Below are 25,156 nucleotides of genomic sequence, written 5' to 3'. Positions count from 1 at the left end.
TCCATATATGACTAGATTGGGAGTCCATACATCTTGTGGTTTAAGAGCAGTCTGACTTCTTACTAGAGGCTGGTTTCTCCCAGAGCAAGCATTCCAACAGACCTGGCAAAAGCCGAAGTCTTTTTATGACTTAAGTCTCAAGGTCATGCAGAATCACTTGTGCTGCATTCTACTAATCAAAAGCAAGTCACACGGCCAGCCAATTCAAGGAAAGGGACCACACAAGAGCAGGCAGGAAGTGTGGTTCACTGGCTGGAGGCAAGGGGTGGGGTGCATATGTAAACAGTAGCTACCAAAATGATACAAAAATATACAGGAAAATGTAAATAGTGACGGGGAAGTGTGTTTTTCCTCTGAGCATGTTTTTACAATAACTTTTCCTGATATTTTGAAATTTTTTCAAGTGGAGAAAACCATATATATATCATCAACATTTATAAAACATATTTAACCAGGAAAACTTTTATCATATTAACAGAATGCCAAAAGCTTATGATACAATGTAAATTTGGATTAGTAGATATCAATAAATGTTCTGCAGATGAATCACCCTAAAACTATCAAAAAATTATATTGATATTTAATACACAGTATACAGTGAATATCACAAATATTTAAACTAAGCTACATAAACAGATCAATGATCAACTAGATAGAAAACATGATGAATTAACTGTAAATGAATCAACGCACAGGACTTATATTCTGCATTGACACACACACACACACACACCTTCTTGCGATTTCTTGCATTCTCTGCTTTGGCACACTGCTTCTTAAAGATAGATTTTCACATAGTGTTAAGAACGAATACATATAGTATGTAAAATGGGTTAAAACATGTACTTAGAACTGTGCTTGACACCTTATAAATGCTCAAACATGTGGTACTACATGAAGCACTACTGTCCCAGAAGATACTAAAAGGTAATCCATAATAAGGTAGTCTGTGGTAAAATAAAATTTGGATATTATAACCCCCTCTTGGAGATTCACATGTACATTCATATAATATTAAAGGCTCTGAGAAGTGCTGAAGGAACTATTTATCTTTGTTTACCCTAGTGTTTCCTATGCCGCTATACACTTAAATTTCCCCATCTGAAAATTAAGGGGTTGGAATAGGCAAAGTCATTCATCCTATTAATCTTGAAAATTTTTCTAGGGGAATTAAAGACTAGTTTTTATTATGTCCAATTTTACTACAAAAGTTATTTTCCTTTTCCATGATTTAAAAACCTACAGTACTAGCTAAGATGTACATGTGAACATGATTATATATATTTTTTGCTTGTAAACATTTTTTTGACTCTCAAAAAAAGAAAAAGTTCCTATAAAAGTCGAGGGAGGGGGGCCTCCCTGGTGGCGCGGTGGTTGAGAGTCCGCCTGCCGATGCAGGGGATGCGGGTTCGTGCCCCGGTCTGGGAGGATCCCATGTGCCGCGGAGCGGCTGGGCCCGTGGGCCATGGCCGCTGGGCCTGCGCGTCCGGAGCCTGTGCTCCGCGGCGGGGGAGGCCACAACAGTGAGAGGCCCGCATACCGCAAAAAAAAAAAAAAAAAAAAGTCGAGGGAGGGGGAATTCCCCAGTGGTCTAGCAGTTAAGACTCCAGGCTCCCAATGCAGGGGGCCAGGGTTCAATCCCTGGTCGGGGAGCTAGATCCCGCATGCCGCCAACTAAAGACCCAGAGCAGCCAAATAAATAAACAAATATATATTAAAAAAAAAAAAAAAGTGGAGGGAGGTAAGGGGAAGAATGTGACCATTGAGAAGCATTCTTCAAATCACATCTGCTTATATTCAATGAATAGTAATAAAACAATGAATGAAGAAAAACAATTATTTGTAAATGTAAAGCTGTGGCTTACAGAAACAATATAATGAAAAGAAACAAGGTCAAGAATCTAAAAATTAAAGCTAGTAAAGTTGTAATCAAAGAAGTATAGAGGGAGATTTAATCAGAGTTGAATTAGAGGTATTGTGTGATGTGAAAACAGCACTGGCCAGAGCAATGTGACCTCTATATATTAAATAGGGGGCCTGAACTTAAAGACTTAGGGGTTGCCTTCAATTCCAGATGATTGATCATCTGTCGTCTAAAACACTCTTCTTCAGAGATCTTATAGATACAGTCAAATCCCTTTGTTTTATATACGTGGAATCAAAGTCTAGGGAAGTGAACTGTTTGCTCAAGGTCACGAAGCTAATTAATTTAGTCACTTAAATACTGAGTGCCTACAATGTCCTGGTAAAGAGATGTAACTATAAATGAGTCAGAAAATTCCCTGCCCTTTAGAGTTTACATTCTAGGGAGGGATGGGGGCAGGGGAAGATGGAATGTTGTCAATAAACAAGGAAATAAAGAAATCTTTTAATTTCAGGTAGTAATAAACTCAGAACTAAAGCAGGGTAGGGAATAGCATTTGGGATGCAGTATGGTAGATGCGGCATGTATCAAAGTGGTTAGAAAGGCTTCTCCAAGGACTTAACAATTAAGCAGGGATTTGAACTATATTGTGCAGTAAGAGTATTTCAAGAAGGAACAGCAATAACAATAATCCTGAGAGAACAAATTTGTTGTCTCTGAAGAACAATAACATGGAAACCAGCGTGACTAGAGCTGAGGATGCAAGGAGGAGAACAGTAGAAAATAAGTCAAGGAAGTAGGAAGGGGCCAAATTACATATGGCCCTGCAGGCAACATTAAGAATTTTGGTTTTTATTCTAAGAGTAATAGGAAGCCCAACATTGGAGAGTTTTGTTTGAAGGTGCAACAAAATCTCATTTGTTTTTAAAAGATCGCCCTGGCTACTGTGTTGGAAAAAAATTGTAAAGGAACAAGAACAGAAGCAAGAAGATGAATTGGAAGGCCACTGTGGAAGTATCAGATAGCTTGGACTAAGGTAGAAGTGGAGATGGTGATAAATTGATGGATTGAGTGTGATAAGGTATGTGAGAAAGGGAGGCTCAAAGATGGCTCCAAATATGAGTCTGAGCAACTCGTGAATGATAATACCATTTACTGAATGGAAAGAACTGGGGATAGGATGCAGGAAGCAGGTTTAAGGAGAAAAATTAAGAATTCTATTTTAGACATGTTAAGTTGGAAATGTCATATAAATAGATATATGTCTGGAGCTCAGAAACAAAGTTGAGCTACATAATCTAAAATATGGCACTGGATGAGTTTACCCAGAAAAGGAGGAGGGGAGAAAAAGAGAAGCTAGGGAAAAATCGTATGTTGTAACTTCTACAGTGCTTTTAAACTGCATTGTATTGTCTTACATAAATTAGAAATACTGTCCACATAACAGCAATGCTTGAATTACAGGGAAGGAGTGCTAAAAACGAAATCAGTAATAACAGCAACAACCAAAACGGTCAATTAGGCAAGACAGTACAGAGGAGAATTGGAGGACAGAGGGTTGCAGCATGGAACATTTTGTATTATAAGGTTCTGGTTAAAGCCAAACTCCTAGGGAAGACAAGTCAGTACCTGCCATGATAAGGATACAGTGAGAAAGCAACTCAAGCAACACCTATTTTGTGAATGTGCTATTGGTAAAGAGTGTTGGAGACAGAAGGCCAAGATACTGGGGAAGAAGGCAAGTTATTGCTATAAGGAAAGGAGTTTTGCCTTATAAATGAGGAAAAAGAAAGAGGAAGGAGAATGCATTATTATCTGGTTGTAAGTCACACAAGGAACACACAAAAATGCAGGCAGTAAGTATGTAAAACAGAACATGTACTAGCTAGAAAGGCAAAACCCACTAAAGAAAAATATTTAAATAAAGGAAAAGGAATACAACATTCAGTTTTTATTTTAAAATATCCCTATAATGAACTGAATGCCTATAGACCTTTTTTTTTGGGGGGGGGCGGAATCCACTAAATATCTTAGTTCCTTGTATAATTAATACGGACAAATGAAAGACTTCAAAGTATTCTTTTGTAACTGTCCTTTGAAAATACTATATTCCTATTGATGTTAAAATATACCACCTTGCACATGAAAAGATGCTCAACATCACTAATTATTATAGAAATGCAAATCAAAACTACAATGAGGTATCACCTCACACCAGTGAGAATGGCCATCATCAAAAAGTCTACAGACAACAAATGCTGGAGAGGGTGTGGAGAAAAGGGAACCCTCCTACACTCTTGGTGGGAATGTAAATTGGTACAGCCACTATGGAGAACAATATGGAAGTTCCTTAAAAAACTAAAAATAGAACTACCATATGATCCAGCAATCCCACTCCTGAGCATATATCTGGGGAAAATCAAAATTCAAAAAGATACATGCACCCTAATGTTCATTGCAGCACTGTTTAAAATAGCCAAGACCTGGAAGCAACCTAAATGTCCATCGACAGAGGAATGGATAAAGAAGTGGTACATATATACAATGGAATATTACTCAGCCATAAAAAAGAGCAAAATAATGCCATTTGCAGCAACATGGATGAACCTAGAGGTTATTATATTAACTGAAGTAAGTCAGAGAAAGACAAGTATCACATGGTATCACTTATATGTGGAATCTAAAAATATGATACAAATGAACTTATTTACAAAACAAAAACAGACTCATAGAGTTTGAAAATAAACATGGTTACCAAAGGGAAAAGGTGGGAAAGAGGGATAAATTGGGAGCTTGGGATTAACATATACATGCTACTATATAAAAAATAATCAACAAGGACCTACTGTATAGCACACGGAACTCTACTCAATATTCTGTGATAACCTATATGGGAAAAGAATCTGAAAAAGAATGGATATATGTATATGCATAACTGAATCACTTTGCTGTACACCTGAAACTAACACAACATTATAAATCAACTATACTCCAATATAAAATAAAAATTAACTTAAAAAAGTACCACCTTAACAACTGAAAAAATTCATCTGATATATATTTTTGCTCTATTTACTGGGAAATGAAGGAGAATCCCAGGTAGAGAAAGGAGACAATCAGCATCCACGGTAAGCCCTATACTTGATCACTGCCCTTTTTCTACAACAGCCGGGCTAGCTGTGAACAGCCTATATTCACTATCTTCTGAACAACGGATCTTCACTAACACCACTCTAATTTTAATCAACAGGATTTTGCAATATGACTTTATTTGATCACGACATGGAAAATATTTTCCTGTATTTTGTTTTCCCAGTTTAGATCCATAATCCACCAAAGACCCTGGCGCTTAAATACTTTTTAATTTAAAAAAAAGCCTTGCAGAAGAAGAAAACCACCAAGCAAATATTTACGGTTACTGTGGTGCCCCAATTATGGTTTCTGAGACTCTGGCTTTGAATCAGGTCGGCAAAGTCCCTGGCTTCTTTCCCTATCAAGTGGAATCTATCCTTTACTAATGGAGACACATATTGTATTAGATTTGTTTTCATTAAAAAAGAATTTTCATTACAAAATGCTGTCTTATATTGAGGCTGTGGTCATCCAAAGCCCACATCAACTATTGATCGGGCTCATGCAGCGTCTGTCATGTTGATAAGTGACAACAGTTGTGGAATGGAGGTCTTTGGATTCCAAATTTTGTGCCCTTATTACACTACATAGGCTTTATCTGCCTTTACTGTTATTCTGCTTTGAAAACGCACATACTCACCTTATCAGATATAAAGACCTATCGGAATTAAGACCTACAGTAATTAAGACAATGACAGAAGATCAAGACAAGGATAGAAAACAGACCATGGAACAGCAAAATAAGTTTCACAGATGGAAACTTGATACTGTCTGACAGAGGCAGCATTACAGATCAGTGGAGAAAGGATGGACTAGTCAATAAATAATGCTAACTAGACATCTACATATTTTAAAAATGATATTGCCTCCTCAATCCAGATCTGAAAATAAATTCTATAGACTAAAAATCCAAATCTGAGAAGCAAAACTTTAAAACTGTTAAAACAAAGGAGAATTTTTTTTAACAAGGTAAGCTAACCCACCATCTATTTTTTAAATTTTATTTATTTATTTTTATTTATTTATTTGGCTGTGTTGGGTCTTCATTGCTGCGTGCCGGCTTTCTCTAGTTGCAGTGAACGGGGGCTACTCTTCGTTGCCGTGCGTGGGCTTCTCACTGCAGTGGCTTCTCTTGTTGTGGAGCACGGGTCTAGGGGTGGGGGCTTCAGTAGCTGCAGTACGTGGGCTCAGTACATGTGGTGCACGGGCCTAGTTGCTCTGTGGCATGTGGGATCTTCCCAGACCAGGGATCAAACCTGTGTCCCTTGCATTGGCAGGTGGATTCTTAACCACTGTGCCACCAGGGAAGTCCCAAAGGAGAATATTATTTACAACCTTTGGGTAGAGATTTCTTAAATAAGATACAATTTAAAAAAAAAAGAAAGAGAATAAATAATATATATATTAAATTTTTAAACTTCTGCACATCAAAGGACACCATTAAAACAATGAAAAACCAAAGTTAGAAGATATCTGTAATGCATAAAACTGACTAAGAAATTATAGTCCAGAATATATGTGTGTATATACAAGCAATTCACAGAAGAGGAAATCTAAGTAGCTAATAAGTTATTTAACTTATTGTAAGTTATATAAGAAAAGAAGTTCAATCTCACTAGTAATCAGGGAAATACAAATTAAAATAGCAAAGAGGATTGCCAATAAGACTGACAAAAATTTAAAAGTCTGACAATTGGCATCAATGTGATGGTGAGGATGTAGAACAATGAGAACTCACTGTACTTTCATGAGGTTCTAAATTGGGACAACGACTTCAGAAAACAATTTAGCAACATCTGGTAATGCTCAAGATTCACAAGATCCAACAGTTCCATTTTTAGTTATACATTCTAGAGAAACTCACATGGATGAGCAATATTCACAGCAGTATTATTTATAATAGAGTAAAAACAATGTGCAACCTAAATATCCATTAAGAGTAAAATAGATAAACAAATGTGATATATTCATACAACAGAATACTGAACAGCAAAGACAGCAAATCAACACATACTGTACATATTACCATAGATAAATCTCACAAAAAGAATGAATGACAAAAGCAAGCTGCAAAAAATACATACAGTTTTGACACTGTAAAGTTTTTAAATACTTCAACTAATATATTGCTTAGGTAAATATATAAATGAGTAAATATATAAGTAAATACACAATAACACCAAATCCTGGATAATGACAGATTAGAAGAGAGATTCAATCAGGGAAGGGGACCTGGTGTTTTGTTATTGTTTTATTTATTAAATGAGTGATAAATCTATTGTTGTTCAACGTATTATTCTTTATAATATACATGTATATGACATACAAAAATACATATAAATACCTGTATGTCAGAAAGTTATAATACCTTTTAAAAATAAAGGACAAAAAGGAAGTCAAGGCTCCTATAATTTCAAAATACTTTGTTCCTTTCAGAGAGACAATAATTTTGAAATTAAAGCGGCACTAGGTAGGGTAGAGAACTAATTAGTAATTCACCCCTTTAACTAGATCTTTTTTTTTTTTTTTTTTTTTTTTTTTGCGGTATGCGGGCCTCTCACTGTTGTGGCCTCTCCCATTGCGGAGCACAGGCTCCAGACGCGCAGGCTCAGCAGCCATGACTCACTGGCCCAGCCGCTCTGCGGCATGTGGGATCTTCCCGGACTGGGGCACGAACCCGTGTCCCCTGCATCAGCAGGCAGACTCTCAACCACTACGCCACCAGGGAAGCCCCCTTAACTAGATCTTTATCTATCAATCTATCTTCCTTTTACTTCTAAGTTTATCTTCTGCCATTCTTGGCCCACTGATTTATTTGTAACTCTGTGAAAAATATGTATAGTAAGCTGGTATTTCAATTCCCAAGCTTTCCTTCAATCAATAGAGGAAATGATAAAACAAACTCCACATTTCAAATATTTTGCAAATAATCTCATTTTCTTTTCCAAACACAAAGACTACCTTAAAAGAATGCTTTCTTCTAAATTCAAGAATTGCTAATGGCAATGAGGAAAGGTAAACGATTTAGATCCTAATTAACTTTACCAATGACTGCTGTGAAACTCTGGGTGACGTCAACTTTTAGATAAATAAAAAATAAAATTTAATGATTAAAGAACAAATTTTTATCCCAATATTTAAGGGACACACAACTTTCCAAGTGACAAACTAGTCAGGGAAGAAGATGAGAAAATGGCTTCAGTAAACGGACAGAAAATAAAAGAGAGCGTGTCTGATTAGAAAGGAATTGGTACAGAGCATATATACTCAGAAGAATAACCATAGAATATTAACATCTCAAAGATTTATCATGACATCTGGATATATTGTGCCTATTATTTAATTAACCTCATGGAAAACTCACAAATTAGGTAAGAAAAGGCTTAAAGCCAAAATTCACTCAAGAACTTAAAATGAACATAGAAATAATAGTTATCTTAATTCTATTCCTTTGCTTTGATGACATTATGAAACAGAAAATTCTACTTCTTCAGAAGTTACATTTCATTAAGCAAAGGACAACATCTTGAACTTTCATCCTAATTATACTGTGGGAAAAAATGATCATTACTCTTATGTCACTTTAAGCTTAAGAACTAGAAATAGCTGGAAAATGGAACATTATTCTGCACACATATACTTTACAATAATGGATGCAATAACTGGGAAACAAATAATTTAAAACTCTGTAGAATTTATGCTTAATCTTGATGCACACAGAAAACTCTTAATCAGAATTCACAGGATAATGATGCTCATTCATCTGTGAAAAGCATAACCTTTTATTTTGGATTAAAGTAATAAACTATTGTTTTTTCTCAAACCAAATCAAAGGTAAATCATATTGAAAAGTTCTATTCTCTCTTCTATATATGAACTGAAGAATAACAACTAAAAATTTTTTAAATTAGTTTGTTATTAAGTATAGAATAATGAAACAGAAAACATGGCTTAGACTTTCCTAAGCATTACAACAAAAGATCAACTTCCGGGCTTCCCTGGTGGCGCAGTGGTTGAGAGTCCGCCTGATGATGCAGGGGACACGGGTTCGTGCCCCGGTCTGGGAAGATCCCACATGCCACGGAGCGGCTAGGCCCGTGAGCCATGGCCGCTGAGCCTGCACGTCCGGAGCCTGTGCTCCGCAACGGGAGAGGCCACAACAGTGAGAGGCCCGCGTTCCGCAAAAAAAAAAAAAAAAAAAAAGATCAACTTCCTCAGCCCGGAAAAACTATTTAGAGGATAGACCATGTTCAGAAATGAGTTCTTTGAAACTCCACAAAATTGTCCTGTAATCTCATGATTTACAACAAGAAAATAAGATATTAAAGAAAAAAAATTTGAAGACAAATAAATGGGAAGATATTCCATTCTTATAGATTGGAAAAATTATTACTGTTAAAATATCCATATTGCCCAAAGCAATCTACAGATTCAGAGCAATCCTATCAAAATTCCAATGGCATTTTTCACAGAAATAGAACAAATCCTAAAATGTGTATGGGACCACGAAAGGCCCAAATAGCCAAAGTAGTCCTGAGAAAGAAGAACAAAGCTGGAGGCATCATTCATGCTGTCTGATTTCAAACTATATTACAAGCTACACCAATCAAACAATATGGTACTGGCACAAACAGACACATAGATCAATGGAACAGAATAGACTCCAAAAATGAACCAGTGCATATATGGTCAATTAATTTCTGATAAAGGAGCCAAGAATACACAATGGGGAACGAACAGTCTCTTTAATAAATGGTGTTGGGAAAACTGGACAACCACATGCAAAATAATGAAACTGGACCACTATCTTACACCATACACAAAAATAAACTCAAAATGGATTAAAGACTTGAACGTAAGAGCTGAAACCATAAAACTCCCAGAAGAAAACATAGGTGGCAAGCTCCTTGACATCAGTCTCAGTAATGATTTTTTGGATCTGACACGAAAAACAAAGGTAACAAAAGCAAAAATAAACAAGTGGGATTACATCAGACTAAAAAGCTTCTGCACAGCAAAGGAAACCACCAATAAAATGAAAAGGCAACCTCCTGAATGGGAGAAAATATTTGCAAATCTTACATCTATTAAGGGGTTACTATCCAAAATATATAAAGAACTCAAACAGTTCAATAAAAAACCCCAAACAATCCAACTAAAAAATGGGCAGAAGCTCTGAAGAGACATTTTTCCAAAGAAGACATACAGATGGCCAACAGGTACTTGAAAAGATGCTCAACATCTCTAATCATCAGGGAAATGCAAATCAAAACCACAACATCACCTCACAACTGTCAGAATGGCTATTATCAAAAAGACAAGCAATAACAAGCGTTGGATGTGGAGAAAAGGGAACCCTTGTGCACTGTTGGTGGGAGTGAAGAGTGGAGCAGTAACTATGGAAAAGAGTATGGAGATTCCTCAAATAATAAAAAACAGAACCACCATATGATCCAGCAATTCCACTTCTGGGAATTTATTCGAAGAAAACAAAAACACTAACTTGAAAAGATATATGCACCTCATGTTCACTGCAGCATTAGTTGCAATAGCCAAGCCATGGAAACAAGCTAAGTGCCCACTGATGGTTGAATAGATAAAGAATATGTGGTATACATATACAATGGAATACTATTCAGCCATAAAAAAGGATGACATTTTGCCATTTGTGACAACATGGATGGACCTTGAGGGCTTATGCTAAGGGAAATTAAGTCAGACACAGAAAAACAAATACCTTATAATCTCATTTACATGTGGAATCTTAACCCCTCCCCCCAAAAAAACCCCACCAAACTTAGAACAGATTGGTGGTTGTCAGAGGCAAAGGGTGGGTGATGGATGAAATGGGTGAAGGTGGTCAAAAGGTACAAATTTCTAGTTATAAAATAAATAAGTCATGGGAATCTAATGTACAGCTTGGTGTCTGTAGTTAATAATACTATATTGCATTTCTTAAAGTTGCTAAGAGAGTAGATTTTAAAAGTTCTCATCACAAGGAAAAAAAATTTTTTAACTATGTATGGTGATGGATGTTAACTAGATTTACTGTGGTGATCACTTTGCAATATATACAAATATTGAATCATGTTGTATACCTGCAACTAATGTTATATGTCAATTATACCTCAATCAAAAAAAGAAACAACTAATCTCACATTCTACAATACTTGAAATAATAAAACAATTTGCATCTTAGGAAGTACAGGCACAACCAAACTTTCTAATTTTATTTTTATTTTTTTTTTTTGCGGTACGTGGGCCTCTCACTGCCGTGGCCTCTCCCGTTGCGGAGCACAGGCTCTGGACGTGCAGGCCCAGCGGCCATGGCTCACAGGCCTAGCCACGCCGTGGCATGTGGGATCTTCCCAGACCGGGGCACAAACCCGCGTCCCCTGCATTGGCAGGCGGACTCTCAACCACTGCACCACCAGGGAAGCCCTGGGCTCTTTTAAGTATACTGTGACTTACTTCTCAAAATCACCTTATGGAAAAACAAACTCTGGAAATACATACAAGAAACCATATATGGTGGTTACTGGTAGAGATGGAGAGGGGGCAAAAATTGAGAATATGAGGAACAAGAGTAGGAATAATGCTTCCAATATATATTTTTAACATTACAAACATTACAAGTCACCTATTCAAAAAATTAAAAAACAGAATCAGAATTTTAAAAAAACATAAAGAACAAGAGGCCTATGAGAAGAGCAATAAAAGGGGGGTGGGGAGGGCATCTGTCAGGAGTTCTAGATCATCAATTGAAATCTGATGCAGCTGATTATAGCATTAACGCAATTCTGGTCTATATATACATTTTGCTGTATTTTTTTTCTACAGGATTTTAGACGTATTTCCAAATTACACATTGTTACTGGTATTTTATAGAAACAATATTTGTTTAGTTGTATATATATGTTCACAACTTTATTTCATCATTCCTTCTTGCATCTCCTACTATCTATGAGATCATTTTCATTCTTCTTGAAATATAACCTTTAGAAGTTCTTTTAGTACAAGTATTTTGGTGGTAAACTCACAGTTTTTGTTTATACGGAAATGGCTTTATTACATCTTTGTTTTTGAGAACAAATCTGAGTTTTCCAGAACATGCAAAGATGAAGTTTGCGGTGCAAGATCTTTATTAGGGAACAGTATCTGTGAAGGAAAGAGTGGAAGCAGGATTGGGCAGAAGAGAATGACCCGCTGTGCATTCTCAGAAGAGCCTTTCGCCAACTGGTAGGGAGTTGTGGAGTGAATAAGGACCTTCAGGGGGTCCCATGCTGGGCCAATGGCCAGGCCTTCTTAGCCCACCTAACAATCGCTGGTTGCAGGCCACCCCAGATAAGGCTGGCCCTCAGATAAAGCAGCTCTCTGCACCTGAAGGGTGTCTGCTGACCCCACTCCCTGCAGCTGAGCAGCATGCCTTTCTTTAAAGGGCATCTGGCAATGCATCCCCAGGTCTACCACAACAGTTTTACAAGGTACAAAATTCTGGTTGAAAAGTTTGTTTTTGTTTAAATATTTATTTGGTTGCACCAGGTCTTAGTTGCGGCAGGCAGGTTCCTTAGTTGTGGCATGCGAACTCTTAGTTGCGGCATGCATGCGGGACCTAGTTCCCTGACCAGGGATCGAACCCAGGCCCCCTGCATTGGGAGCGTGGGGTCTTATCCACTGAGCCACCAGGGAAGTCCCTGAAAAGTTTTTTTCTCTCAACATTTAAAAGATAATATATCGTCTTCTGGCTTTCACTGTTGTTGTGAAGGACTATGCTGTCATTCTACCTGTTGGTCTTTTTTAGATGTAACTGACTCCGTTTGACGAGCCCTAGCTCCTTATTGTGCTGGTTCCAATGCATAATAATTTTTGAATTGGAGGACTCTTTGGAAATCTCCCCAAAGAGTATGAAAGACCTGTGATGTCTCAAAGAGTGTGTTCTTTCCAGATTTTACTGGTTCAAACTTTAATTGCTCATGCTCCTATTCAGACATATTGTCAGAAGTCATAATGTCTGAAGAAACCTGAGTGTATTTTATTATTTTCCTAATGTTCTACTTTAAGACAAACTTCTTAGCTCTTCCTTCAGCAAACTTACAGTATTAATGAACTCAATGACCTTAACACAGCTTAAAAAGTCACTGATAGAATGTTTGTGATTCAGTAGTGGAAATAAAATGGAAGATTTCACATTTGACATAATGAGGTAGGTGGTAAGTAGTCTCTGGAATCAGAAATACAATTCACACCCCAGCTCTAGCACTTACTGTAAGAATTTGGATAGGTTGGGGCTTCCATGGTGGTGCACTGGTTAAGAATCCGCCTGCCAATGCAGGGGACAACAGTTCGAGCCCTGGTCCGGGAAGATCCCACATGCCGTGGAGCAACTAAGCCTGTGCTCCACAACTACTGAGCTTGCGCTCTAGAGCCCACGAGCCACAACTACTGAGCCCACATGCCAAAACTATTGAGCCCATGTGCCTAGAGCCTGTGCTCCACAACAAGAGAAGCCACTGCAATGAGAAGCCCTCAAACTGCAATGAAGAGGAGCCCCCACTCACTGCAACTAGAGGAAGCCTGCACGCAGTAACAAAGACCCAACACAGCCAAAAAAAAAAAAAAAAAACCGAATTTGGATAGGTTCTATATATTTATGAGACTCAGTTCCTCATTTATAAAACTGAATACAATCTAACTTAGTGGGCTATTGTTAAGATTAAAGGAAATAATGTGTATAAATTTGCTAAGTACAGGACCTGATACATAGTACATACTTAATAACTAGAAGCTTCTCGGATTATTGCTTCTATTTTACTATTCCCATAAACTACTCAAATTATTTCTTTAAACTGGTGTGGTGATGACTTCAAAGACAACTGGAAATAAGATTTATTGGCATGTCTTTATTATAGTGATATACTAGAATTTATTTTATTATCATGATATAATACCAGATTTTATTGAATTTTTGTGTGTGTGTGTGGTACGTGGGCCTCTCACTGTTGTGGCCTCTCCCGTTGCGGAGCATAGGCCCCAGACGCGCAGGCTCAGCGGCCATGGCTCACGGGCCCAGCCGCTCCGCGGCATGTGGGATCCTCCCGGACTGGGGCACGAACCCGTATCCCCTGCATCGGCAGGCGGACTCTCAACCACTGCGCCACCAGGGAAGCCCCGTATTGAATATTTTTAATACCATTATGTGATACAGTAAAATGATGATCCTCAAAACTCAGTAATGAGAATGAAACAGTGACAATTTCCATGGGACAGAAAAGTGCCAGAGGTTATGAAAGAATTCTCAAAGGTAATAGAGAACCACTGTTATGAAGGAATTCTCAAAGGTGATAGAGAATAGTGCTTGCTGTAGTTCACGGGTTGGCAAACTACAACCTACAAACCAAATTCGCCCCAATTACGTTACTGTAAACAAAGCTTTATTGGAACACTTCCATTTGTTTACATATTGTCTACGGCTGCTTGTGCATTACACCAGCAGAGCTGAGTAGTTCCAAAAAACACCACATGGCTGGCAAAGCCTGAAATATTTACTATATGACCTTACAGAGGAAGTCTGCTGTGCCCTGCTGTAGACTGTAGCAAGTACATTGAATTTTTCCTAAACATGTGTAAACTATTTTATACCAGATATATCTGCAGTTAAGACTTAAATTGAACTCATGGCTTAGGCTATTTATTCTGTTTATCAGACACCAAGATAATAGCACCTTGTATGTTTTAAAATATTAATATTTGGTCTTCCCTGGTGGCGCAGTGGTTGAGAGTCCGCCTGCCGATGCAGGGGATACGGGTTCGTGCCCCAGTCCAGGAAGATCCCACATGCCGCGGAGCGGCTGGGCCCGTGAGCCACGGCCGCTGAGCCTGCACGTCCGGAGCCTGTGCTCCGCAACGGGAGAGACCACAACAGTGAGAGGCCCGCGTACCGCAAAGAAAAAAAAAAAAAATTAATATTTATCCAAAAGTGCCATTTGACAGCATTTTACAACCTGTACCTAATAGTATGAATAGTTTTTAAAATAAATTTCTTTAATATTCTATATTTCTAAAATGTAATATTTTAAAATATTTTCCTACAAGAGACTTAGAATATTTTTTCAGGAATTCTCACTCTTTCCCTCTATTACAGACACTAAAAAATTTTGAGGAAAAATTAATTTGGTGCTAGGAAGTCACAGGCAGGATATTTACCACTTTAAAGATTAGTAGCAGAAAAAAAAGATTAGTAGTATGTACTATATATTTTATACAGAATTATTTGTTGTCAGTAATGTTGGAACTGCAAAACATACCCATCTCCTTATGGTCCTTTCATAAACAATGCTGATTCCTTTTGGAATTGTCTGGTAAAGGGAAACACTCTTATCAGAAAATGAAGCTAAAATTGTTAAGTTAGATTTGATGTTATTCTGCTGTTTTTGTACGTTTCTGAATCAAGATTAGATAAACAACAGATGGGTTGCCTTGTGTGGCTGAAAGAATACAAATAATGTTTTTTTGTTTGTTTTCTACACAAATAATTTTTTTTTAATTCTACAAATGGCTCTAATGTGAATTTGACAGTTTAGCTAGGCTGCTTCTATTATGCTAACACATTTATTTATATTTTGAAACACAGGTTCTAGTATCAAAATTCCTTGAGACATACAGCATTGGATTAGATGGATGAAAAGAGATGGAAAAAAAATGAAGGGGCACTTTAGGAAAGGAAATATGTTTTTTTGAAAATCAATGTTTAAAGAAAAAAATGATGATTCTAGTACAGAGTTTAAGAACAGTCCTTTTTTAAACCTCAGGAATTATGTACTTGTAACAACAGAATACTGAAATTTTTCTTTGTGCAAGGCACTCTAGTAGGAGGTTTAAGTTTATTTTCTCATTTAATCTTCTCTGCCACCCATGAGGTAGATATTATTATATTTAACATATTATTTCCTACATTTTACACGAGGAAACTGAGGCTCAGAGTGTTAGAGACAGGACTTTAAAGCCCATGTTTTAAACCAGTATTTTACATGTGAATGGTTTTCCAGAAATATCAACAAACTTTGAAACTTGTAAACTCTTTCATAAAATGCTTTGAGCCTCTTAGAAGCCCCTGAATAAATAAAGGGAACTACTTTTAAAGAAAAAAAAGAAAAAGAAAAAAAGAACGCTAAGTACCTGGAAAATTACTAATGTGTTATTTAAATAATACATAAAAATAAATAAATAAATACATAAATAAATGATTAACACATAAGATGAAACATAGTCTAGGAATAAACTTTACTGATTTTAAACTGCAAAATATACATTATTCTGAAAACTCAAGCTATATTTCACAATTAATTCTTGATTCAGGCATTAAATATTACTTTCTCAAGTTTCATTTAATATGCACTTTTTAAATAGACTGTTCTTGAAAAAACAGTTGGTATAAAGTATTTTAAAATCCAAACAGCAAATTTCTGTTTTCAGCAAGGACACTCATTTTAAGTGTTTTAAAATACTTTACACAAGCCCATTTTTCTTCAAATTATGGACTTAAATACATGCAATTTACATTAAACCCAATTGGTATTTTGAAACAATGTGATCAACTACCTCACAAGCTGATTTTTCAAATGTTTTAAAGCTTCAGTAATATAAGAAATGACTATAAAGCAACCTCACTGATTTTCAAGTGAATATATATTCAAATATTACGTTCTCTAAGTCACCTGAGGAGGCTACCTCAAGTATAACATCATTGCTTAACACATTTTAAAAACTTCTCATTAGGAATTATCATCAGAACCTGCTAAGCATTCTTTTAGGTATGCTCAGTAATAGCAAATCTTGTTCAATTATGTATGGATATTACTTCAAAGAGAAATTTAACATCTCTAATGCTCAATTCACAAGTCTATATAAGATTCCCCTAAAGTAAAATTCTGAATGAAAGTTAGTATTTAAATTCTAGTATTTGAAGGCTTCCTTGGTGGCGCAGTGGTTAAGAATCCTCCTGCCAATGCAGGAGGCACGGGTTCAACCCCTGGCCTGGGAAGATTCCACATGCCGCGGAGCAACTAAGCCTGTGTGCCACAACTACTGAGCTTGTGCTCTAGAGCCCGCGAGCCACAACTACTGAGCCCACGTGACACAACTACGGAAGCCCACGCTCCTAGAGCCCGTGCTCTACAACAAGAGAAGCCACGACAATGAGAAGCCCGTGCACCTCAATGAAGAGTAGCTGCCGCTTGCCACAACTAGAGAAAGCCCGCGCACAGCAACGAAGACCCAATACAGCCAAAAATAAAACCAAATAAATAAATAAATTTATTAAAAAGAAAAATTCTAGTATTTGAGTTCCACTTATATGAGGTACCCAGAGTAGTCAAATTCAGAGACATAAAGTAGAATAATGGTTGCCAAAGGCTGGGAGGCAGGGAGGAATGGGGAGTTACTGATTAATGGGTGCAGAATTTCAGTTCATAAAGATGAAACTTCTCTCTCCTTACTTCAAAGATACCATGACAGAGGGTTTTTACAGGAGGATATACCAGCCTTTTCAAAGAGCAGACAGACCCTACTGATTGTAAAAACTGTTTCAATGAATAGAAGAAAAAAACCTCATTTTATGAAGCTGTTATAACCTTGACACCGAAAACGAAAAGGACAGGGCAAGATAAGAAAAATGATCACAATCTATCTCACTCATGAGTATAGATGGAAAAATCTTAAATTAAACATAAGAATTGGAAAGCAAACAAGATATGAATTTGTCCTTATTTGCAGACAAGAGGATTTCTACAAAGAATATCTAAGAGAACTGATATGCAGTTAGAACTAATAGAAGAGTGTAGCAGGGATGCTCAATATAAGGTCAATATGCAAAAATCAGTGGCATTCTTGTACACCAGCAGTAACTAAATGAAAAGTGTTAATATAGAAAAGACCTCATTCACAATTGCAACAAAAACTGTACGGTACCTATGAACAAATGAATGAATACATAAATAAAGAAAGAAATGAAAAGATACTAAAACTCAGTATTACAAAGATAGCAATTTCTCCCAGATTCATTTAAAACCTAAAACAATTTCAATAAAAATCCAGTGTTTTTCATGGATAAATTATTCTAAAATTCATATAGAAAAGTGCCAAGATGGTTAAAATAATTTTGAAGAAGAATAAGGTAGAGGAAATGTGGAATTGTTACAAGGTTATACAAACAGACCAGTGCACAAAAGAGAGAGCCTAAAAATGGAACTTGTATATTATAGCCGTTGCATTACAGTTCAGATGGGCTATGTGATAAATGGTGCAAAAAGCATACTGCTTATTCATATGAAAAAATAAAATTATGTTACTCATAACATACATAAAAATAAATTTCAAGGGATTAGAGCGATGAATCAAAACATCAAATTTTAAAAACCGCTAGAAAAAATATGGCAGACCATTTTTATGACTTTGAGAGGCAGGGAAGGATTTCTTAAAACACAAAAGGCAAAGAAAACACAAAGTGAAAAGACAAGGTACAGAGCAGAATAAGATACCTGCAAAGCAAACAAATGACAAAGAATTAAAACGACAATAACAACAAAAGGCAAATAACCTAACAGAGCAATGGACAACAGTAACAAATAGGCAAATCACAGAAGAGAAACCCCAAATAGCCAATAAAAATATGAACACATACTGAACCTTATGAGGAATAAGGGAAATAAAAATCATGATAGACTTGAGATATTGTTTCCGAGGTTAGCAAGAACCTAAAAGCCTGAGAACACCAAGATGGGGAGAAATGGGGATTCATACTCTATACTGGGAGTGTAAATTAAAATAACCACTTGAGTTGAAGATGCATATATGTTACAATTCCACAATTACACCTTTGGGTATACAGCCCATGGAAATTCTTGGTCATGTACAAGGAAGACAGGTATTACAACAGCAAAGCAATGATATGTCTATCCATCAACAAAATAATGAGTGAACGAACAGCAGTATGTTTATACATTAGATTACTGCAGTTAAAATGGACAAGTTAGTGGTACACATATCGGCATGTATAGTCTCAAAAACTTAAAACAAATACAGCATTTCCTAAAGTTTGGTATTGGGTGGTTTAAAAAAACATTTATATCTGTATGTATGTGTGTGTGTGTACATAACAATAACAGCAGCAACAATAAGTGAAAAAAATGAACAACAGAGCTAACATTTGCGCCTTATTATGTAGAAGGCACTCGTCTAAGTGTCTGCATGTAGACTCCTAAATACAACCCTAGGAGACAGATTCTACTACTATTTGTATCTAATCTGATTACTCTTTTGGAACTGAAGTAGAGAGAGATGAAGTTGATCTAAGGTTATAAAACTAGTAAATAATGAGAGTTAGATATGAAGCCAGGATTCCTAACCCAGACTTTACAGCTTAATAACTATGCTACTGTTATTATACCATTCTCTATTCCTTTTAGGATGTTGGAAATCCAACATTATTTCTGTAAGTTGGAAATAAAAAACACTTTTAACCTATGACTGTAAAGAGGTGCATACACACACGTTTTTGTGTAACTCAAACTGGTTCTAAAGATGCTAAAAGAATTCTAGGAATGTCTTGAAAATAGCAGCAGCCCAACTACTCTAATTTACTAATTTACATGTTTGAGGTTTGGTATGTTTCAGATCATTATTTCAGAGCCAAACATTATGTTCAATAGCCCTAAGACAATATATATTTGGAATCCTAGAAACCTTATATTGAGAAGCGCACAATGTAATTCAACCATCTCTTTCTCTCTCGTTAGGGGCAAAATTTGATTACTTAGCTTCAGGTCTGAAACCTCACATTAAGAGTTTTAATAAGTAATTCTGTCAAGAAGTGTAATACAATTTCAATTATTCATTTTTTCTGGTCTTTCAATTATGAGTTGGTTTTTTTAAAAGCCAGTAGCTAATATTTATACAATAAAAATTAATTTTGTATTGGACTATTTATACCACAAAATAAAAAAGGGGGAACTGGCATTCTCAGTCATCAAATATTTATGAGCATTGACTATGTGCTAATCACACACTCCTTGTCTGCAGTACCACTGTTACCATTTCTTAAAAATGTCTTTTCGGGGCTTCCCCGGTGGCGCAGTGGTTAATGCAGGGGACACAGGTTCGATCCCTGGTCCGGGAAGATCCCACATGCCACAGAGCAACTAAGCCCATGCGCCACAACTACTGAGCTTGTGCTGTAGAGCCTACGAGCCACAACTACTGAGCCTATGTGCCACAACTACTGAAGCCTGCGTGTCTAGAGCCCGTGCTCTCCATGACAAGAGAAGCCGTGACAATGAGAAGCCCACACACCACAACGAAGAGTGGCCCCCACTCGCCGCAACTAGAAAAAGCCCACGCACAGCAACAAAGACCCAACACAGCCAAAAATGAAAACAAATAAATAAATTTATAAAAATAATATATGTATTTTTTTAAAAATGTCTTTCCGAACATTTGGTGGCGCAGTGGTTAAGAATCTGCCCGCCAATGCAGGGGGCACGGGTTTGAAACCTGGTCCAGGGAGATCCCACATGCTGTGGAGCAACTAAGCCCCCCATGCACCACGACTACTGAGCCTGCGGGTCTAGAGCCCGCAAGCCACAAGTACTGAGCCCACGAGCCTACAGCCCGTGCTCTGCAACAAAAGAAGCCACCACAATGAGAAGCCCACACACCGCAACGAAGAGTAGCCCCTGCTCGCCGCAACTAGAGAAAGCCCGCGTGCAGCAACAAAGACCCAACACAGCCAAAAATAAATAAATGAAATAAATAAATTTATTTTTAAAAAGTCTTTGCTTCTCAATCTACACATTCACATTCTCAATGCCATCATCTACTAACCTACAGAACATGCTTTCAAAAAATATGAAAAAGAAGTTCTTGCTTTCAAAGAGTTCACTGTCTGGTAGGGAAAAGAGACAAGTAAACAAAAGTTATCTATAATGCAGAAGTACTTTAATAAAGGTATTTAAAAGGTATTAGAGAAACATAAGGGTTGGGGGAGATGAAAGGGTGGCTGGTGCACTTCGAGAACAGGGAAGCTGGAGCACAACGAACATGAGACACCAAGTGGAGGTAATTCTTTCAAGAAAACTTGTCTTAAAAGAAAGAAGAGAGGGTAACAGCTAGGAGCATAGGTTCTAGAGAGGTTTTAAGATGAGAGAGATAAATACTTAGCACCAATCCCTCTAAACTGCTTTCCTTGTTGCACTCCTCTCCTAGAACTAAATCCAAGCGGAGTGTGAACAAGTCACTTAGTAATTCTAAGCCTCAAATGAGACAGATGTTTAAGAACTCTAAATTATAGAGGGAACCTGAATAAATGATCTCTAAAGTTCTCTCTAGATCTAAAATTCTATGATTACCTGATCTCTTTAAACTCAAAGGTAAAACACTTCAGTACGCAAAAAAGAAAAACCAAGACTATTTAAGAGATGAACTTGTTTGTACAACTGTCTTATTTTTTTTTTTGCAAAACTGTTAAAACAATCCTTATTCTGAATATCAGTAAAAGTTCCACAGAAAGACACTGCCTTTTAATCAACAACTTCCCCTCAAACCTGCAGACTTCTAAATAATCAACAAACAACTATTTTGCGATAACAGAAGTAAAGTGCTTAAAAGCCCACAGCTTGGACTTGTAAAAGTCATCTTTTAAAAGGAAAATGTTTATAGAAACATGTGTATGACATTCTTACTACAATCAATTTGTTCATTATCTTCACTTTAAAATTTTAATGTACAGGTCGTTCACGAAGAGTTAAAAACAAAACAAAATAACAACAACAAAAAAACAATCAGCTAAGATTAGCTCTTTTCACTGTCACATATTCTGAAATTTAGAACAAGGTTTCCCTTACCTGATATGGACATGGAATGTGATATTCTCTGCAGCGTTCTTGTATCCATGTTGTTTCCCAGATGCCACGGTAAGCTTGCTCATAAAAGTAGCATCCAATTACAACCAAGAGTGGTACAAGATAAAGAATGCTGAAAACACCAATCCGGATCATAAACTTCACCAGTTTATCTTGGTTCTCCTTTTCTAATGGAATCTCAATTCGAACTCTGTTTAGGGATATGATGCCGGCTAAGAGAAGTGAAACCCCAACTACCACATACAGGCAGAGGGGTGCAAGAACAAAATACCTCAATGAATCAACATCGTAGAGGCCAACAAAACACACGCCACTGATATTGTCACCTTCAATTTTATTCATCGCTAAAAGGATGATAGTTAGAGTTCCAGGGATGCCCCACGCACTGGCGTGAAATAGCAATGCCTTCTTCTCAATAGCTTCACTACCCCACTTTGGCACAGCTGCCAAGAACCATGTGATGGTAAGAATTACCCACCAAACGCTGCCAGCCATAGTAAAAAAATAGAGTACCATAAAAAGCATGGTACAGGCTTTATTATGAGATCCTTGTGTCACTGTGGAAGCCTTATACTGTGCAGGGCTAGATGCATTGCAGGCTACTCGGTCCTCAAGCAAAAACCCAATAAAGAAAATTAACGATACCATCATGTAGCAGACTGCATAAAATATAATAGGTCTTTCAGGATAACGGAATCTTGTGACATCAATCAAAAAAGTTAAAAAAGTAAATAATGTGGCAGAGAGGCAAATGATTGAAATTAATCCTATGAAATATCGAGCAAATGAAAGTTCTTCTCTCCTAAAGTACATATTTGGACAAGGAGGTGAACAATCACGCACGTGCAAAAAAGAATAGCCAAGATCAGGATCAATTTTCAACTCTCGGGGACACCAAAAACCATAGTCCCTCTGCACTGCCACTGGGGCTCCTTCAGTAGGATCTCCAGCTAAATTCAGATCCACAAGTCGAGGATACGGCTCATCACAATCTGGGAACCTAAAAATACAAGACGAGAACCATTTTTACTTATTGGGAACCTAATGATTTGGATTTCCAAATTTAGCACCTGTGGTTTATTCTTATGTCCTTGGAGCACAATACAATTAAGTGGAAGAAATAATGCAAATGGTCATATTTTGTTTGTGGGTCATAAAACTAGATTTTCCACAGCTGACAAAAAAATGAAAAATTTATACCTAATTTTGTTTTGGCTTCAAAAAGATTACTCTTCATTAAAGTAGTCAGGCATAGCCATCAATAAATAGTGTATTTATACACTATTTATTTAGGATACACAGTTTAGAGTAAGATTTCAAAATATAAATTAAAAAATATATATATAATAAATATACATTAAAAAAAAAGCTCCAACAGAATAGTAGCTAAAAGTTACTTCTTTCTAAAGTTTAATTACAATATAGTCCTCAATTTACCCTAGACTCAAATAGAACTTTCTTAAAAATAAGAGTTAAAAATCTTCCCTAATTGCATGGCCCAAAGTGTTCTGAGTTAGATTAGCACAAAAACCCTTACAAGTGGCTTAGTTTTAGATCTTTTCTTCCCATTTAAAGTTCACTCTCTGCTTACCATATTGATTAATTAAAGTCCTCCTAAGGTCTCTAATGTCAACTAGTTCTTTCCTACCACTACTAATGTCTCTCCAATCCACTGCATTCTCTATTCCAGTTATTCTCAAACACTGACGTGCATGAGAAAAACTTAGGTCATTTTAAAATACAGATTCTTGGTCCTCACCACCTCAAATCCTATTTCAGTATGCCTGTGTTAGGGCCAAAGAAATCTGCATTTTGACAGTTTTCCAGACTTGAGAAAGCGTGTGCTGCAGACACACACTACTGACAGTACTATTCTCATGAACTTCCTGTATCTTCAAGTTTCTTGCCAGCATCAGTTTCTAAGCCTTCAGACTCCCACCAACTAGATATTTAGCAGTTATATGCATCAAATAGTTTCCAAGAAACTATCACTGATATTAAGTTTGCCATATATATGTATAACCTTACACTGAAGCTGATTAATCTTTTATTTTCTGATACAAACCATTTTCTTCACAGGGCTTGGATTATAAAGCCAAATGACAGAAACTTATTGCAGGCAGGCATTTACTGGAATTCTACAGTATGCCAGGGCTTTCACAAAAAAAGACCCCAAAACCCAGGGTCTCTATCCTTGAGTCCAAAAGGAGGCAAAAACTTGTAGACACAACACAAAATACAGCAGTGTGATATACGAAGCCATCAAAACCTATATAAAATATAAAAATGATATAAAGGAGGATGAATTATTTCAGGGGAAGAGGTTATGAAAGACTTCATAGAGTAAGTCCCTCAACACAGGATGTCTGAATCAGTATTTGCCAGTATTGGCAGTATGGCAATCAGTATTCTAGCAAGAAATGGGAACAAAGGCACAGAGGTTTGAACAGGGTGTGTTTAGCATTGCTGGGGCATGAGGAGTGCATGAATTGTGACAGGAGATAAGGTTTGAGAGGTAAGCACATTCCAGAAATATATGTGCATGTGTCTGTATGTATGTATGTATAAACATTGATATAAATATATCAATGGCTGTATCTGTATATCCAACTGCCAATTCACCATATACACCCCCCTCCCTCTTTAACGCTCCCAAAACCAAACTCTTGATTTCCACTCCTTAGTTTCTCCATTTCCACAAATGGTAATCCCATTCCTCTAGTTGCTCAGGCCAAACACCTTACTGTCCTCCTTGAAATCCGTTCTCCCTCTAGTTGCTCAGGCCAAACACCTTACTGTCCTCCTTGAAATCCCTTCTCCCTCTAGTTGCTCAGGCCGAACACCTTACTGTCCTCCTTGAAATCCCTTCTCCCTTATATCCACTTCACAACCTACCAGCACTTCCTGTCATTCTACTTTGCCATGTATCCAGAATCTGACCACTTTCCAATTCCTCTACTGCGGCCACCCAGTCTGAGCCATGAGTACCTCATCCCTGGACTTCTGGAGCGGCTTCCAGTTTATCTCCATCTCCACACAAGAGCCAGAGTGATCCTTTAAAGACATGCCACTCCTGTGTTCATGATCCTGTCTCTTCTGCTCAAAATTCTCTAATGGCTTCCGTTCTCAGTCAGTCAAATCCAAATTCCGTAAGAGAGCTCTAAAGACCCACCTCCAGTCCTCTTCTGATCCTGTTTCCTTCCCTTCTCCCTTACTCACTTGGCTCCAGCCTCTTTGGTGTCCTGTG

The 25,156-nt window shown here is 37.2% G+C and overlaps 1 protein-coding gene across 2 annotated transcripts in view; it reads right to left on the bottom strand.

The window, feature by feature from the left end:
• Positions 1–25,156, bottom strand: part of FZD3 (frizzled class receptor 3) — a 92,485-nt gene that overhangs the window by 31,840 nt on the left and 35,489 nt on the right. For both annotated transcript variants that reach the window (XM_082619123.1, XM_082619124.1), the window contains one exon: positions 21,892–22,909. In XM_082619123.1, the coding sequence (XP_082475249.1) occupies positions 21,892–22,909 (1,018 nt within the window). The remainder of the gene's footprint in view (positions 1–21,891; positions 22,910–25,156) is intronic.

The sequence above is a fragment of the Mesoplodon mirus genome (genome assembly GCF_964341445.2).
Source record: "Mesoplodon mirus genome assembly, chromosome: 1".
Taxonomy (NCBI): domain Eukaryota; kingdom Metazoa; phylum Chordata; class Mammalia; order Artiodactyla; family Ziphiidae; genus Mesoplodon; species Mesoplodon mirus.
The sequence above is the reverse complement of the archived record's forward strand: the minus strand, read 5'-3'. Positions and strand labels throughout refer to the sequence as shown.